An 18,298-nucleotide genomic window follows, 5' to 3' on the forward strand; every position below is an offset into this window, starting at 1 on the left:
GGTAAAGCGTTATAAGCGTGTCTCCCTACACTTGTAAGGATCTAAACTCACCGTCATGCACTTGTCTGTGGAACTCATTTACTTCGGCACGTCTTCGATTCTTTCCACTCCTCCCTGGGATCCATGTGAAGGAAATGGGAATGAAGCAGCTTCTTCCTCCTCCTCCTCCTCCTCCTCCTCCTCCCAGGATCTGTTCAGGTGCTGGCAGAGGCCACTGAGGGGCAGCAGTATTACACTCCAGCTCCTGCTTTCCGCCGCTGTTCCTTTCCCCAAACTCCATTAATCTCGCCGTGTAGAGTGACCCCAAACGACCCCGGGTGCCAGGACGTGTGTGTGTGTGTGTGTGTGTGTACCGGAAATGTGGACTGGAAGTCTGTGTTTGGACTGAACACAGCAAACGTCCCGCAAACGGCGGAGCGTCCGGCTCCAAGATGCCACTCGGTACAGACTAAGCCGTGACGATTCGCCGCATCTCAACCGTGTTTCGTGTCGTCGTGTGGAGGCGGCATCGGATTCATTTTTTTTTTTTGGATTGGGGAAAAAGCAGAAATACGACGCCAGAGTGGAAACCAGTAATATAACAATTCAGTTTATTTTTTAGTTATTTTTCCAGACAGACACATCAATTTCTGGACCACAGTAGAGGATGGAAACCTTTCACAGACATATTTTTTTTTGTCAATATTATTATTTGAAAATACAAATATAAAATTAGACTTTCCACATTTGATATGTGAGAGACCCCCATCCATTATTATCACCATTATTATTTCAGAATATTTTTACAATAGGGCTTGAGCAAAGCCATATGATAACCTGAAAGATGCTTTCAGATGTCAGTCAAGTCTGTCTGTCTCTCGCCATAAAAAGTCGGTTAACATAAAAAAACAGGGGCAAGTGTTAGGAATGGGCCGGCGGCAGCGAGCGCGGCTCTGTGCTCGGCCTGCGGAGACGTGGAAGCACAGCAGAGCCTCTCGCTGCCGGCCGGGCGCTCTGAAAGGGGGCGTCTGGGCTCCACCCCGCTCCCCCTCTCGGGTGTGTGTGTGCGTTCTGCTCCGTCCAGACGCCGGCGGGCGGAGGGAGTGAAATCATGTCTTCGAACGTCAGCTAGTGAGCATGTTTGGACTAAATGCACGAGGAATATTTCGTATACAGCTGAGGTCTCCAGTCTAGTATTTTCACACAAAGTCAAAATGGGTGAAAATTGCAAATATATATATTTATATATATATATATATTCCCATGGACACAGACACACACACGCACACATACATACATACATACACACACACACACAGATATACATATAGCCTATTGCAACTGTTGGTATATTTAGCAATGAGTGCGGCTGAGATGGTTTGAAGGGAAATTCACCCTAAAACATGACCTCATGTGAGAACTTGTGTTATTTCTGTCACCTTGACGAGTTCAGTCGACGTTTCTGAACCTGAACCGTTTTTATATTTATATCCTGCAACAAGAGGAGCCAAAACTATAAATATAAAGTGTTGGCGAGTCACTTTGTGGCCTCGGACACTAACTTTGTGGTCACTGTGACTGTATCCAGTATCTCTCAGAGATAAGGGCACATAGTCTGGCTTAAAACCATTTAGCACCACTGTGATTAAGCCCGTCTTTCTCTCTCTCTTTTTTATTTTCTGGGGTTAAAAATGCTCTACAACATTCCATGAGCCGTCAAGGTCAGTCGAGAGTGACCGGAAGTACAGCGAAGTCTGAGCCTTACGATGAAACCAGCGAATTGAGTTGAAACTAAATGAAGACTGCATGCTTTGGACAGAAATATCAGAAGCGTGTGCAGTTTTAGGGTGGGATTTTCCACTAATGAATGGGGGGACATTATGGTTTGGCCATTGCCTAGCACTTGCCTCGAGATTCAAGTTTAAATGGATACGGTAGTACACTACAAATGTCAACACCATTCCAGGTTGACTTTTTTTGAATCTTTTTTTTTTTTTTTAAGCTTACTTTTCTTTTCAGTTTTTTTTTTCTTAAACTGAGACCCATCCCCTCTCCCCAAATGGATAAGCTAGTCTACTAAGATGTGTAACATTCATCAGCTGTAAACTGCTGTCAGTTTGAGAATAAATGAAATTACAGCAAGAGCCATGCTACCTTAAAGTCCAAGCTACAAGATACGAAACAAAAACGGCATTTTCTGGCATTGTGCAAGGGGCAAAAATGAACCATTTTAATGTTTTCCCTACGTCCCCTTTTTTAAATGAATTTAGGGGCAATTATAGTTAAAGAGCCACCTAGAGCTGAAAAAAATCACATAGTGTGCAACTCAGGCGATGCTGTCTTTATTTCTGTCTGAATAAGGCTGAAATTTTAGTGCCACCGGATAAAAAAATTGTTAAAATTATAAGTGGCATATCCTATTTCCTTCCTTAATAATCCAAAGTTAATAAATTAGTTATTGTTCCAGACATAAGGGCAATTAAAATCATTGAAATGTACTTACCTTTAAATAAAACACCCTGTGTGCTTGTTTGAATTGACTGGGGTTCAAGCAGTCTTCTACTCCAAGTACTGCATGTAATCTAGCAGAATAGAGCAGCTGACGGCGCCTCGGGAAAGTATTCACACCCCTTGAACTTTTTCATGTTTCCAAGCAAAAACAGCGAATCTCTGTGTTTTACTGGGGCTGCAGGATTGTGAACAATTCAGGCACTAGAGTTTGCAAAATGCCACGTAGGCACACGGCAAACACGAGATGACAATGCAACTTTTTGAGGCAGACAATTTAAACCCGACATCACCCTGAACACAACTTCTCCTATTAGAACGTGGTAGTGGAAGCATCATGCCGTTGGGATGTTTTTTCTTCAGCATGGACAGGGAGGCTACGTGTGTCCAAAAAAGACACAAGAAGCTAAAAGCCGAGCAGTTCTGCAAGAAAACCTGCTGCAAATAAAACTTGAGATTTCTATGTGATCAGATCAGATCCAGACTGAAATCCAATTGAAAACTCGTGGCGAGATTTGAACGCTACAGTTCAGCGAGTCTCCTTTTAAATCTCAGTGGGATAGAGACAGTTCGCCAAGAAGGTCAGCATCTAGAAGTGCAAATTTCGTAGAGACTTACACCAAAATACTTGCAGCTGTAACTGAACGGTGGTTCTGCAATATGAATGCAAATGCACGCCACACTTTTCAGATTTGAATTTGTGGGGGGGGGGGGAGTTGAACCAATTTTGTTCAACTTCACAAATGTGTTTCTAGAGAAAATGCATCAACGTTTGTGGATATAATATGACAAAGTATGAAAAAGTTCAAGGAGTACGAAGTGAGGTGATGTGACCCAAATATACGACATAAATTGTGAAGTAAAATTATGCCACCGGACGATAAAGTGGACTGAATTGAGAGCACCTCTTATCAAAATTTAGGGTATAAAATGTTCTTGAAGCCAGCAATGTGTTAAAATGCCAGTCTGGTTCTACACTAAACTAAAACATCTAATAATGTTGGCAAACAAACAACCGCTATTATTTATTTAAAATCTTCTTCTTTAATGAAGTGTGTTGTGCTGTTTTGTAGAGTATGACATCTGGAAACGGTTTGAAATCATCTTTTTTTTTTTTTAAATGGCTTCCAGAAAGTGATTTGTACTTGAATAATTAAAGCCCAGAGAGTTTTATCAAACCTCTGGTGTGACTGATGTTGGGGTTTAATTTTTCTAGTACTTTTTCTAATTTGCTTTACGTGTTCCTCCCACAAAAAAAAAAGAAAAAGAAAAAAAAAGCTCTGTCTAGCATTAGCATTTAAGGTAGTATGGCACACCCCTTTTAAAACATTCAAGGGTGGGGATCCAAATAATGCCTTGTGTACAATTCCATCTTACAGCAACAATTTCTCCATTGTTCATCCGTGAGAGCTTTGGTTAGCTGAAACCATGTTAGAGTGGCAAAAAAACAAAACAAAACAAAAACAAACTGAAGGAAAAAAAAAAACAAAAAAAAAAAACACAAAACCTAAACAAACGTACAGGGAATAAATTACAACGAACAAATATCAGAACAACATGATCATTGAGAGAAAGATCTATCTTGACTGGTTCTAAATCCACTATTCACTACAAGTATTATATAAATGAGTCCTATATAACATCTACTTTGTAATTACAGGAGATAGAAAAAGAGCGCGAGGAGGGAGGGGAGTCTAAATATGAGAGAAAGGAGAGGTAGAGCGAGGGAGAACAACAAAGCACTACACTGGTATCAAAGACAGCACTCTGTTTACAAGTTAACTGTGATTTCTTTACACACTAATGAAGTACATGGATGAGCAACAAAAGATGGCGGCATCTCTGAGGATGTGGCATGGAAAGCGAGAACGTAATGGATGCACAGTACATTTTTAATAGTATAATACAATTATTAATATAGAAACCACAAAGTATCAATAAAACTCTGATTAAACTTGAAATCAGCAAAGCGTCTTTCTTTTTTTGTCTTTTTTTGTTTTTTTTACTTTTGTATTTCTTCTTTTCTTATACATTTGAACATTACAAGTTTTTTTTTTCCTTTAAATTATTACTTGATCACACCTCCATATCATTTACTTTAGAAGTATCCAGCATATTTATTACCTGGTTGATTTAAAAGAAAGAAAGAAAGAAAAAAAAAAAGAAAGGAAACAAGTGCATAAAAAAAGAAAACAACGGCATTGATAAAATTTAAAAAACCAGACTGCACTCCGGCGCGTAACATTACTATTATTGTTATTTAATAATAAATCGATGTCAAGAATGAAACCTTTTTTTTTTTTTAACCACACTTATATACGGTGTAAAGCCGAGTGCGGCTACAGATAGTGAATAATTCAGTGTCGTCTTTTGACCCTGTATAAATATCCTCAGGTGAGACGTGGGTCTAAAGGATAGAAATCCAAGTGTACGATACGACACGCCCGTTTTCACATCCCGAGCTGCTTGTCCGGTTGGGAACATGTTAGCCCCCCTCCCCGCCCCCACCCGAAGCGACCCGACCGCCGGTAAATCCTTCATGCTGTCCCAAAGCACAAGGCCATTTGTAAAAAGCCAACATACACATGTGCAAACAAGAGGATGGCCTGTACTTCAAAACTCACAGTGCAGCGATTACTCGCTGTAAAATAGCCTTTCAGTGTTTTCTTTTGCAGTTTTTTTTTTTTTTTTACATTTTCGCCACTAGAATAAATTAAAAACCCGCCAATGATTCCACGGTAGAAGTCACGAAGGCTGAGGTATGGTATCAAAATGTTTACTGTCCTAATTCATTCAAAAAAGAACCGATTCAAAGAACAAGCAGTATATATATATTTATATTTATATATATATATGTAGCTAAAAAGGCTCGAGCATGGAGCCCAGGTACTTTGTTCCATGAGGTGAATCAGGAACAAGCAGGATGAAACGGACATTAAACACATATACAGCTAACAGGTTCCTCTCAGCAGTAGAAAAGCGTCAGGATGCGCAGAGCTCTGCGAAATGCCCGCTTCAAGTTCGAACCATCGCGTCTCTTCGTACAGTGTGCTTTGGATAAAAATCTTTAACTTTTCCTCTCTCTCTTCGTCTCTCCCACTTTGAAGTGATCTTTAAATCATAATCGCTGTTCTGTCTCTAAAACGGCATTTAGACTAAACTCACCGGTCATAAATTTGCTGGTATGACACTTTAAAAACGATTCCGCTTTCAGTATTTACAACGGCTGTTTGTGGGCTTTGTTATACCGTCTCTCAGCAGAAACAAACAAACAAACAAAAAAAAAAAAAAAAAAAAAAAAAACAACAGAACAACAACAACAACAAAAAAAACGTAGAATATTGTTTACAGCTTTTTCTTCTATTCACACGCTAGAACGTATTTCTTTTGACACACCATCACAAAAATATGCTATTCTCTCACTGAGCTGGTTATATGCAGTGACTGGAATAATATGTACAGCTACATTTCTTTTTCTCAAGTTTCAATTCACAATGTCGTTATATGAAATTTGTTATAGCATATATATATATATATTTATATATATTTATATTTCTACACAACAGAAACAACACTTATAAAAAAGGACCATAAAAATATTGGAGTCCTCTTTGTATTGCCCAAAAATAGGTAATCATGGTTTACAATGAGACGTCACAAGAAATAAAACGGCTACTAAAATTTATTACTTAGATACCTTCTGTTTAAAATTTCCTTTTTTTTTTCTCCTCCAAGCCCGACCATACTGAGCTTATTTTTTTTGCTGAAAGACCGAATGGAACTATCCCAACCACTTTTGTTTCATTTTCTTTTTGTTTTTTTGGCCATTACACTAACCAATACGAAGATGAAGATGTGACTTGCAGATTTTCTTGGCTCTGACCCGCCGTACTTTAAAAGCAAAACAAATCAAAACAAAACAAAAAAAATCCGAAAATGCACTTACAAACTACAAGAAGATCGAAAAGTCGAGGTTGAACTCAGGCGACACGCTAGAAAGTAATCAAAAACAAAACGCTAAGGGAAGAAGGAAATCGGTGAGTGAAGTTGACGTGGAACATCATACCAAACCAGGTTGTAAAGGTATAGGAGGTTTGGGTTATAGTACAGCAGTTGTTTGTTTTTCTGAGATGACAAACGGTTTTTTTTCTCTTCTTCTTCTTCTTCTCTTTCTTCTTCTTCTTCTTCACATGGTTCCCGCTTTTCGCTCGTTTAGCCATCGGTGACGCTGTAGTGCTTGAAGTTGGATAATCATCACCTGCACACAAAGCCAATTAGAAACTCCGTCCTGTCTGTCCCGGGCCACCAGATACACTCTGCTGGGTAGTGAAAGAAAAGCAAAGGCACAAAAAAAGGAGAAGGTTATTACCGTATCTGGACAGAAGTGCTGTTGACACCATTTCATACTTTTATACAGTTTTCCTAATAAAGTACTACGGATGCTGGTGGAGACGAGGAATCTAAAAACTAAGCGTTGGAGATGAAAACTGTTTGATACCTCTGCAACCACCAACAAAGACGTGTAAAAAGCCTTTAGAAAATAGAAATTCACTTCATAATTTGTGGAAAAAAAAATCTGTGAGCTTTTAACCTCTTTTTCCTTATTTGCTTCCTGTTCTAAGGTGAGTCATGTCTACCTAATTAAATGTTCATAGATGCTATGGATGCTCTGCACATCAGCAATAACATCAGTATCAGCTAATATAAGGCATTTAAAAAAAATATTGATAGTGGTCAAATAAATAAAACTGGACGAATATTTACAACTGATATTTATTTCCATCTTCCTGTCGTGTGTTTCTGCAGGGATAGAGGAGATTGGCCATGTGGTATTTCCCACAATCCTTTGGGGATTGTGGGAAGTTCATCTGAAGCAGATAATCAGTTGTGAAGTCGGCAGTGTAGTAATTTTTTTTTTCAAAATGTCGAAAGAGTCACGAAATATAACATACATAAAATATCAGTAAATATCGGTTATTGGCAATATTAATATCAGATATTGATATCGGCTCAAATTTTCATATCAGCAGATCCCTAATAGACAGTGATTAACCTAAACTAGAGAAACGCTTGGGGAGGCATCAATTTTGTTAAAAACGTTTCTTCCTCCCCTGAAAGAGTGCAAAACAAATGATTTTAAGTCAAACAAATTCCTCAGGGGATTGTAAAAGAAAGGGTTACTTTTAACTTTCATTGGATAAAATTGCGCAACTTCATTTATTCTCAAGGTTTTTACACGTCTTTAGTAGGGATGCCAAGTTACAGCGGAGGGTGCTGCAACTGTGCTGAAACTACAGCGGTTTACGCAAGCTTCGTGAATGTGTTTGGACATAAAAATAACATAAAATTACATCCCACTGTTGCGTAAAACAAAGCCAAAGGGGCTTTTTAAATGAAAATTAACACATCACAACATAGCACAAAGGAGCTCTGGGTATGTCAGGCATTACATCTGCAAAAATAGCTGCAGGGAAATAGAATTATTTTCTTTTTCTGGAATCATAAATCCTGACAATTTCATTGCACAAACAAGTAACAATTTAAGCAAAATGGTTGATAGGAGAGAAATAATTGTTAGGGCACTTGTTAGAGAAAGGACTTTGAGAGCTGCTTTTTTTATATAATGAAGAAAATGCGCTGCCGCTTTCGCTTCTGTAGCAACAGGGTGTTGACTTATTGAGTTGTTGACATATGATTGGCTAAAACAAGACACTACTGGAGGATGAAGGCATTTCAAAAGTTAAGATGAGAAGAAGAAAAAATGAAGAGCTGATAGTATGTCAGTGTGTGGGATCTGAGCGACTCAGTTAATCACACAAATCAGCCGAGATTGCTTCTTTTTTTTTTTTTTTTTACTTGAATGTGGATGTTTTTTTTGCTTTTAAAAAAGAGAGAAACGCTCCCTCTCTCACACACACCTGTACCACCAGCTCCAGCATTTTGACACAGAGGTGGTGAAAAACGGCGAGGAATGTGATGAGCACACATCAAGGCAATACTTTAGAGAAAAGCACAGTAAATAAAAGGCAATACCTCTGATGAGATAGCAACCGGCCACCTGTTCAATGGTATCCGTTTGTAAAAGCTGTCGCAATCAACGGGCCCTAAAAGTGTACAGTTAGTGCTGTTGTCAGTATGCATTTCAAAGACAGAAAAAGTGAGTATCATATCAACGTTTGTGTTTTTGCTTTCTTTGTTGTTGCTTTTTTTCCATTTTATTTTCTGCTAGCATGAATGTGAATGTTTAGATTGAACTGGATCATGTAGAGAAGCAGAACCTTTCATGGAAAACAGAGAAATAATTACAACTGGAGGTGGGGAAAAATACTACTGGAATAGAAAAGATATTAAAAAGACTTTGGTATTTTCAATAAAGTAAATGACTCGTACTGTGTTCAATAATTTAAGATGCTGTCGGTTTAAACCTTTTCTCTTGTAACGGGGGAATGCCCAGGTTATGAGTTTTTAGTCTGAATAAAAAAAAATTAAAAAAAACACGTGAAAGAGATAACAGTAATAATACACACAATCCCCATTCATGCTAACATAAACAACTGATTTCATCTGAGAACATGGAGAGAACGGCGTCACAAACACCCCTCCGCAGGATCAGAAGGTTTTTGAAGATTGAAGGGTTTTCATAACGTCGCTCAGTTATCAGGACTTTGCGAGCTTTCCTGCTGACAGGTCTCTAGGAACCCATGGATCGGAGCACAAAAGAGAAGCACTTTCAGCAGCGATTATTTGTCTTTATCACCTCAATCAGCTAATTGCGCTCTAATTGTCTTGCATGGGGGGAGGGGGGAAAATGTTAAGATCATTACTGCTTCTTCAGAGCGACTGTTTTCATACTGGCTAAAGGGGCTAATGCAATCAGTGGAGCGTGAGACGGAGGGGCGAATCAGCAAAGCTGAAGTCATCCATGAGGTTGTGAGATTTAGTGATTATATACACATTCAGTTCAGCAGCATCCCTGATAAAGAAAACGAATTATGAAGCACATTTTACTTCTTGCTCATTTCCTATTTTAATGTTCTGAGCAAGAAGTCAGAAGCTGCTTCACCTTTAAGCTTCGCAGCTCTCTGTTTTGATTCACTGTAATTCTCAAGTGGTGATTTAATATGTAGTATTACTTTGTGAACACAAAGCTTGGCTGTAAATAAGCAAAATGTTCCAACATGTTCCTAAAAGATTGAATACGAGCGTTCTTTGGCCGGCTCCATAAATTATACGAAAGTACAAAGCCAATAAAATTACTGACCCCTCAGAAAAGAGCTGCACAATATATTACAAATGCATTGTGGGATATGAACATAATTTTTTACATACTAATGTCATATTTCTCCAGCTGGACAGAGTCTAGCTCCGGACACATATGCTGAAGCTCACAAAATGATGGAAAGAGGAAAATAGGGACATATTGTGTCTGATCTGGCTATTGTACTTTATTTATTTTTTTAACCATTATCATCATCATCGCAAGAAATTCTAATATGGTGCAGCCTTAACTCAGAGGATTGTTTTTATTTTCCTCAAAATAACTGATGGCAATGGATGTAAAATAACTAACACAAATGCCCCCGTGTTCATCGCTCCACTTATCCGCCGGTACATCTGTCCTGAAAATCAGCAGCCCAGGTCTTTCTTAATAAATATTTAGCTTTCTGCACCGAGACCAACAGATTATGACGCACAGCCAGCAGACCTAAAACAATTAATAAGGAATTTGCTGTGAAAGTGCAAAAACAACCACAGCGTACATTTGGACAGCATAAATCAATTACAGAGGTTGCAAAATGAAAATGAGAAATGTTTGCCTTCTCCTGAGCTATTTGTGCATTTGCTCTCAGTGACACTGTCAACAAACAAGAGATGCATCAGCAGAGCTTCACAAGTCTCCTAATCCGGGGTAAAGATCTGATAAATGTCCTGAGAAGCCTATTTATTTAAAAACATAATGCAATATGTGTTTATGAAAGGTAATCTATGCACTACAAAGCACAAAAATATGATTCAATTAAGCAATAAAATAAATGCTACGACAGATGAGCAAATTAAGCTAAAAATATATTAAGCTTTTTTAAAAAAAGGTCAATGCATGGCTTGACAATATTCAAGGACATGTTACATATCTTTTATATAAGTAAAGTAGTAGTGACAGTGAAACATTCTGTATTGGCTACTGCAGCTCCCTGTTTGCTTCCCTGCATGTGCTGTTGTGAGATATTTGTGGATATCCAGAAGAGCTCAAATGCTAATTATTTACGTTTTACAACACTCAAAGCAAAGCGCAACGTTTTTAAAGCACGCTAACAATCTTTATTGCAATGCTTGTCTGCCAAAGATCAATTCAAACAGTTCCTAAATCATGCTACGATGCAGGCAGTCGAGTCTTATTGAAATAGAGAGCAAACATGCTAACATTAGCCTAGCATATCAACTTAAGTCTTCAGCATGAAAACATTGTTAGCAGGAGCAACACATGAATGTATTAAAGATTTTTAGCTTCAAGTGATATATCTTTAGAAACAAATAAGAGCTATGTGTGTTATAATTGACATGCTGTACATAAAAGCAGCTGTGTTAGCCTAGCAAACACTTTGAATCTACTGTTGAGACAAAATTTGTCACAACAAAAAACAGCATCTAGAACCTCATCGGTGAGAATGAGGTGGACAAAATAACAATAATGTAACCCATGTAAAATTGATGAAATATAACGTATTTTATTTACAAACTGTACATGGGATTTACTTAAAGTAAGCTTTAAACAAAGGCTCGGTATCAGCAACTGAATGAGTTTAAATGACTCTGGAGGTATTAAGAACATAAATCTCCATCAGTGCCTTTGCTACTAATTTCCTCCTTTGGTTCAGTCACAAAACACAGCACAAAAATGCTAACACAGCATTTAGCTACATCTAGCTACTGTATTTAGTGAGGCACAAATATTGAACTACGCCTACCGTGGAATGAGATATTTTTTCAGTGAAGTTTGAGTGTTAATTCTTATCTGACAGATCCCAAACATAACGTTTAATCTCACACACCATCTCTCTGTAGAGGCACATTTTCTGTAGTTTGTGAACTCTGCAGAGGGAGATTTTCTGCAGTGGAATACGGGGGAGATAATGCAAGAGACCATTTTTCCGGAACTATGAGAAGACAGGACATTATGCAGAAAGGAATGTGTAGAAAGTCTGCTATCTTTACAGCCCATCCTGAATGGTGGATGACAATGCTGGGAGTGTTCAGAGCTCTTAGGAGAAAAATGTCTGTAAGTAGCCTGGAGCGAATGCATCCTGTATGCCTCCCAGAAGAACGTCTCTTAAGACGGTTCAGGACAGTGCAGTGCCTAAATGTGGAAATAATATGATTTATTTTCCTTCATCTACTGCTTAAATATCTATAAATATTATTTTGCACTGAATTTCTATGAATATTTGTTAGTCTGTGCTTTTGCTAAACTTACTCTGAAGCCAAAGCCAACTGCTATTTTCAGACTCCACATGTACTAAGTGATTGATGGTAGCACTGAAGCAGGGTGCAGAAGGGTCCTCTGACTTTTTCACTTCATGCAGTGCTGGAAAAAAAGAGCTAATGAAAAGGTAAAGGCTGCAGCTCAAGAAGTCTATCCAGCTTTATAGATTTATTACCAAACTGGTTGACATTTCTGCTGGATACTTGTGTGTTAAGATTTCCGGCAGGCTTTATAAAAAAGATCACTCTGGGTTTTAAATACCACAATAGTTTAACGTTATTGTAACTCGCAGCTATATCGGGTTTGGGAGCATTTTTGTCGAGCTTATATTTTTACTCGTAAGACTTTGATCACTTCACCAAGTTAAAGAGTTAAACAGGGATCTGTGCTCATCTGAGCAAAATGAGGTAACACAGGCTGTCTGAAAACCTTTTATTTAGGCTCCATCTATGCACATAATTATAGTCTAACACTTGAAAGCTGAGACAACAACCAGCTGCTGATCTGCAGAGAAAATGAAATCTACATGGGGGACACTTGGAGTGAGAAAACCTGCCTGGAAGTGTTGGTCTAGTGAAGGAGCTGATCTGGGACATATGGGCTTCTAAAATTAAAAGTGGCGTTTTCTAATAAACTGTATAAAGTCTGATTTATAATATGGTGATATCAACAGGATAGAAAACAAAAAATCAAATTCAGCCCTTTGCAAAATCCTATCCACATTTTATACCTATATTTTGCCATTTCGTCCTCCAAAATAAACTACCTAGAACCTATGTACTTAAACAATTGCATTCCAGTTTGTTAATTTTTAGTGGCAAGTTTTGGTTATTAATTACACAGATATAAATTTGTGAAAATAGTATGTCGTTTTAAACCTCATTTTAGGTAAGTTGACTCGAACACAATAGATTATAACCCCTGACCAAACCGAAATCTTTCTAAGTAACCTCCTGCAAGTAAATATTATGTATTGGAATCATATAACCACATCTACTTGGAGTGCAGATTTAAGAAAACTACTTGAAGTTATCGGTTGTCAAAGCAAGAACAAAATGCTTCTGTGCGATTTTGGATTGCTGCACTTCATGCTTGTAAAAAAACGTGAAACAACTAAAACTGGGAAAGGAAATCATGAAGGCCGAAACAAGTGGCTCTCTGCATTAATATGATTTTGAACAATGCTCTAAGAACCTGATTATTGTCGGATGCATAAATTTCCACCCTGATTACCCTTATGCGCTATCAAGAAATCTGCCTTGTGTGTACTAAATGTCATTAAATACCCTGTTAGTACTCTATAATTTAAGATATCAGGGGAAAATTTTTTTTTAAAGAGTTTGATGCAGTTTTTGCATAATATCACAAAAAAGCTCTTTTGGTATTTATATATTTTTTAATCACAAAGCCTATCCATAGTTTGAGTTGCTGACTAAACTTAGCTCCCAAAACCTGCTGGTGAACTGTTTGTGATTATTTGTCAGCCACACTCCCAGCCAAAAGCTTGCAATTTGTTTCAAGTAAAAAAAAAATAAAAATTTTATGCTGTCCAAATTTAGTTATTCCCTAGAAATGTGCTTTTTTACAGTTATTTGTGTTGGGGAAAGCAGAGTGACGAGCAGCTAAAATGCAACTTATTTAGCTTTATGATGTCCAAAGCAAAGTGCTGGGCTTATGACTTTTTCTATAAATTGCATCAGCACACAATTAAAAATGTTACGAGCCAAATTATCAATGAGTTACAACGGAATAATAAACATATTAGCAAAGGGTTCTGTATGAACTATTCTGGTATCAGAAAGTGCCTATTCCTTGAAAACTGTGAGCGTTAAAATCTAAGACAAAAAATCCAGTTAAGGACATCTCTATCTTCTGGTAGCATGCTTCGTCTTTGCACTTACAATGAAGTGATAAATATGGACATTCTCTCACTTTCTTACAGCTTCTATCGACAAAGAATCTAAGAAAATCCCACGCTAAGAGCCAATTTCAAGTACTTCAACTGGAAATGCAAGTTTACACAGAAAGTAAATATGAAAAGCTACGGATCTTGTGCCTTTTTTTGTGTGCCAAACTTTAACAGCGGTATTCTGAGGCAGATCCGGCTCAATGTTCTCGTCTTTACAGTCATAATCCGAGCTCAAATACTCACAGTAATGCTGGGTCCGAACCCAGAGCCGGGCTGAGGACTAGCAGCGCTGATGTAGTTCCCCACGGCTGAATCCTGGTTGCTAGGTCCGTACAGGTCAGCCACAGGCCCTGGACTGTTAGCGCCGGGGAAACCGCCGGGCCTCGACGGGTTGGTGCCTGCACACAAACACATGGAGGAGCGGAGCAGTTTAGGGAAACTCATCACCCGCCAGCACCACCCTTCATCGCTCTGACCCCCAGTGGACACATTTGAATTGACAGAACACATAACTGGATTCATTTGTTTGTGTCAAAAGGACTTATCTGCAGCTTGCAATGGATGTCTTGATACAGCAAAGGTAGAATTCAGGCCTAATTTTTTTCTTGAAATAAGGTTGAATCCAGTATGATTCTAATAGAATCTACATGCTGTGTGTCTACCGCACACAAACATTCGCTTTGCTTAATCATGCACAAAGAAAACAGGCTACATACTTCCATCATGCTAGTAAATTTGTAGGTTGCAGTGCTCTCATGCATAATGTGAGGGAGTACTTCTAAAATAACAATTCATACTTATTAAACTATAACATCATTAAGGCTATGTTCAAGATTTAAAGTTTCTCAGGAGAATTTCAAACATTTGATCGTAGGTTGTGCTTCTTCTGTTTAAAAAACAAAACATGATGTACGCAAAAAAAAAAAAAAAAAAAAAAAAATCACCAAGACGTTGCTTGCATCTCAATTCTATAAGAATAATTTCCAGTAAAAAGTAAAAAAAAGAAAAAAGGAGGCTTTTCGGACAGTAGAAGAAGGCAAGAACGAGCAATATAAAAGACTGACCCGAGTTCGTTTAGAGGTTTGAACTTCAAGGGAGATAAAACAGAAATACTGTACAGAACTTACCACCTTTGCCCTGTGAGTAAGAGCAACTCAGACTAATAACATTTCTTTTAAAAATCCATATGCCCACTAAAGGCCAATAACACAGGCAATGCAAGGGGAAAAACAGGCAGGGAGAAAGAAAAATGTGGTGATCTCTTAACAGCAATCTCCTTTGCTGTCAGCTTCACATAACCCTCCGTCTCACCCTTATTCACACGCAGACTGAGACGGGGAGAGGGGAGGGAGTAGAGAAAAAAGCCGTACAGCAGCATTAAAAAGAAAAATCTTCAGAGCACAAAAACAGCTCGATCTTGTGTATATATGGGATGGCGAACCCTGCAATGCCTGAGAGGAGGTCTTTGTATAACACATTAAAAGCCACATGGTGTGAGAGCAGTGCACTCAAATGTTGCTGGTTGCAGGCAAACACAGTAAACTAGACTTGTCACCTTGTTTAATGTGTCGCTGCTCCATCTATCAAAGCTATATTAGAGAAGTTAACTCCTTTTAAAGGAACGCCTTAGATATCCATTTATAGCACTCCGGGAAAATGAAGCCATCTCGCTAAACACACATCTCCAAGTGTTGACACTGCTGTTTGACTGTAAAGACTTTAAACAGCGAGCAGCTACTGCTCTTATCTTGCCTGCACAGCCCCCAGTGGGCTGGCTTATTACATAATTAAGGATTTTTTTTCAGTTGAAATGGCAATCCTCATTATCTGTAACTGGTGATTTTTATTGGAGTGCGGCGTCCTCCTCAACCCCCTTAATATCCATATGTAACTGATTTTCATTTTACGACATGAAAAGCAGAAGATGCGCTGGCTGCGCATGTACAAAACAATATCAAGTGAGACATGGGGCCGGATTGTAGTTCCACTATAGTCACTCAGATTAGTTTATTTATTTCATTCACAACAAATATAATCTCAGTGCACTTTACAAAAATAACAGACCACATTTATATAATGTATTAGCTTTCTGTATTTTAGACTGTTACTTGTGATATAGCAACTTTAAAATCATTTAATGCTAAAATGGTCTCTGTCTCTAAGACTGAAAACAATTTTCATACAAATAAGAATATTTCCATAGAATATGTACACTGTCTTCACTATCAGTTTTTCCTATTTTACTTAAAGCTACAGCCAAAATAAAGCACATTTTGTGAAACTACATTTTTAACTTTAGCAGGTTAGGCAAGAACAAACAATTTTTAAAAGGGTTTTATAAAGAAATTTGAAAAATTCTGTTTCTTGTGTGTGTTTTTTTAGGCCTACTTTGTGAATGTCCACTGTTGTTTTTAGGCAATTCAGTCATTTTATAGATTCATGACATATGTCTCACTTTGTTCTGACAGTTGCAATGAAAAGATAAATGTGTGGTTAAAAAACTAATGGAATCACAGAGAGGAAATCCTAAAAACACCTAAAAAAGTGAGCATTTTTCTTAAAGATTCTGCTGACCTCATAATTCTTTTTGTCAAAATTCATCGTAAAATAATTAAAAATTTTGACTCTTAACACACTCTTGGGATGTAAAACCAATTTAAGTACAGATGCACTAAGAAATTGCAAACGGCAACACTCAGAAGATCGATAGCTTTATCAACCCTGATCAGCATCCGATTGGAAACTCAACACCCAGTGAGGAAGTTGCTACTGAGAGAAGAACACTCCATGTTACATTTCAGTATCAGGTAGATATATTTTAATTAATGTCCAAGGAAGCACAGAAATGTGATTGTGGAAAAACATGATTTCTCTCTCTGTATATGTCTGCTGTTAATTCAAAGAACAAGCCTTCAGTAGATAACAGGAAGGCGAAACAAATAACAGCAAAGTGGGAGTGTTTTGTTTTTGTCAGCCTCTGTCATGGAGCGCGATTAATCTGGAAATAAAAGGAGGAACCTCTCAGCATAAGGGTCTAAGCTTTTTTTTTTAGGAATACACACGTACACTACTGTTTACAGTTAGCAATGCTAGCCTTGCTAACCTTGTCCTTTAATACAGGACGCCAAAGACAACTTGTGTTAAATGATAATTAAGACAACTTAAAATGTTATCACTTTCTTTGTTTTAAAATATCAGCAAAACCCCTTTTCACATGGAGGCTTCTAATTAGTAACACAGAAAAGGAAAACAAAAATGCTGCTAATAGTAAGAACCAGTGAAAACAATTTCGACCGGTCACAGCTGCACAAAACTGGAGATGTTCAATTGGCCAAAAACTCTTGGCGCATTTCTAAATGGACAATAAAACATTTCAAATTAGCTGATGCCAGGTGAGTGACCAATCACAGCCAACTGATCTATGTAAAAATAATATCCTTTTTTCTTTTATCTTCTTAAAATTAAATCTAGATAAATCTAAATCTAACATGAGGCAAAAGTAAGGATAAAAAAAAATCAGCTTGTAAACACACGTATGTGAATAAGGGTTTAGTAAAACCTGACTCTGAACGGCCTGCCTCTGTAACAGCTGGGCATCCAGAGATTACGAGAAAATACAAACTGACAGATCTCACACATACCACTGCTCCCTTGTTGGTTTTAAAGCAGATTACCTACCAGAACCCGGGTTTTACTTTATTTTTATAGTTAATACTGAGATCAGTGAATCTCTCAGACCAAACATCCCAACTGCGGCGTTCAGGTCAACATCTTCTGCCGCACAAGATGCTTCTTAAATACAGTGAGAATGCAAATTTAATTTTAATTTTAAAAGTCTAACCATGACTACTTGTTGCTCTAAAACACAAAACGCATTTGAAATCCTTTTGATGAGATTCTTTGCCGTCTGCGTGCCATACTTTTCTTCCCTTAAATCCAATATCTTGCTTCTCAAAACAATCAAAAAATGGGGGGAAATGACACAATGCAGCAAAGATCAAAGTGAGCACATAGAGTGGCTCTATTTATTATGCAAAAAAAAAAAATGTTTTCTGTTAAGTGTTCATTGTTTTACAAGCATCGCTGCCTAATAATGTGAGCAATCTCTCCCACACTTAGAAGTCTTAAGGGTTTCAAAGAAAAAGGCCACTCACTCCTACCTTTACTCTCATCTTCGGCTGTTCAAAATTCATATAAACCTGAGCACTGCTAGAGAGGCCGCTGTACTCTCTGACATCATCAGTAATTACTTTGTTCACATGCAAATGAAGGATTACATTCTGTATGTGTCGGCCCCTTATGTGCAAGCAGGGGCTGGAGGGGGGGAGAAAGGGGGGAAATCTCTGCAAAGAAACAACAAAATCTACATTTGAATTTGAAAAAGGAGGAAGAACATGCAATGCTAATTTGTCAGCAATTGT

The 18,298-nt window shown here is 38.0% G+C and overlaps 1 protein-coding gene across 6 annotated transcripts in view; it reads right to left on the reverse strand.

Moving 5' to 3' along the window:
* Nucleotides 1–573: 573 nt before the first annotated feature.
* Nucleotides 574–18,298, reverse strand: part of msi2b (musashi RNA-binding protein 2b) — a 305,034-nt gene continuing 287,309 nt past the window's right edge. For 4 of the 6 annotated variants that reach the window (XM_081615800.1, XM_081615803.1, XM_081615805.1 and 1 more), the window contains 3 exons: nt 14,121–14,275; nt 8,521–8,591; nt 574–6,806 (listed from right to left, as the gene is read on the reverse strand). In XM_081615800.1, the coding sequence (XP_081471926.1) occupies nt 8,550–8,591; nt 14,121–14,275 (197 nt within the window). In that variant the 3' untranslated portion in view covers nt 574–6,806; nt 8,521–8,549. The remainder of the gene's footprint in view (nt 6,807–8,520; nt 8,592–14,120; nt 14,276–18,298) is intronic. The other 2 variants (XM_081615801.1, XM_081615802.1) reach the window with 2 other exon arrangements.

This window comes from Poecilia reticulata, chromosome 14 (assembly GCF_904066995.2).
Source record: "Poecilia reticulata chromosome 14, P_reticulata-male-v2, whole genome shotgun sequence".
NCBI classification, from domain to species: Eukaryota; Metazoa; Chordata; class Actinopteri; order Cyprinodontiformes; family Poeciliidae; genus Poecilia; species Poecilia reticulata.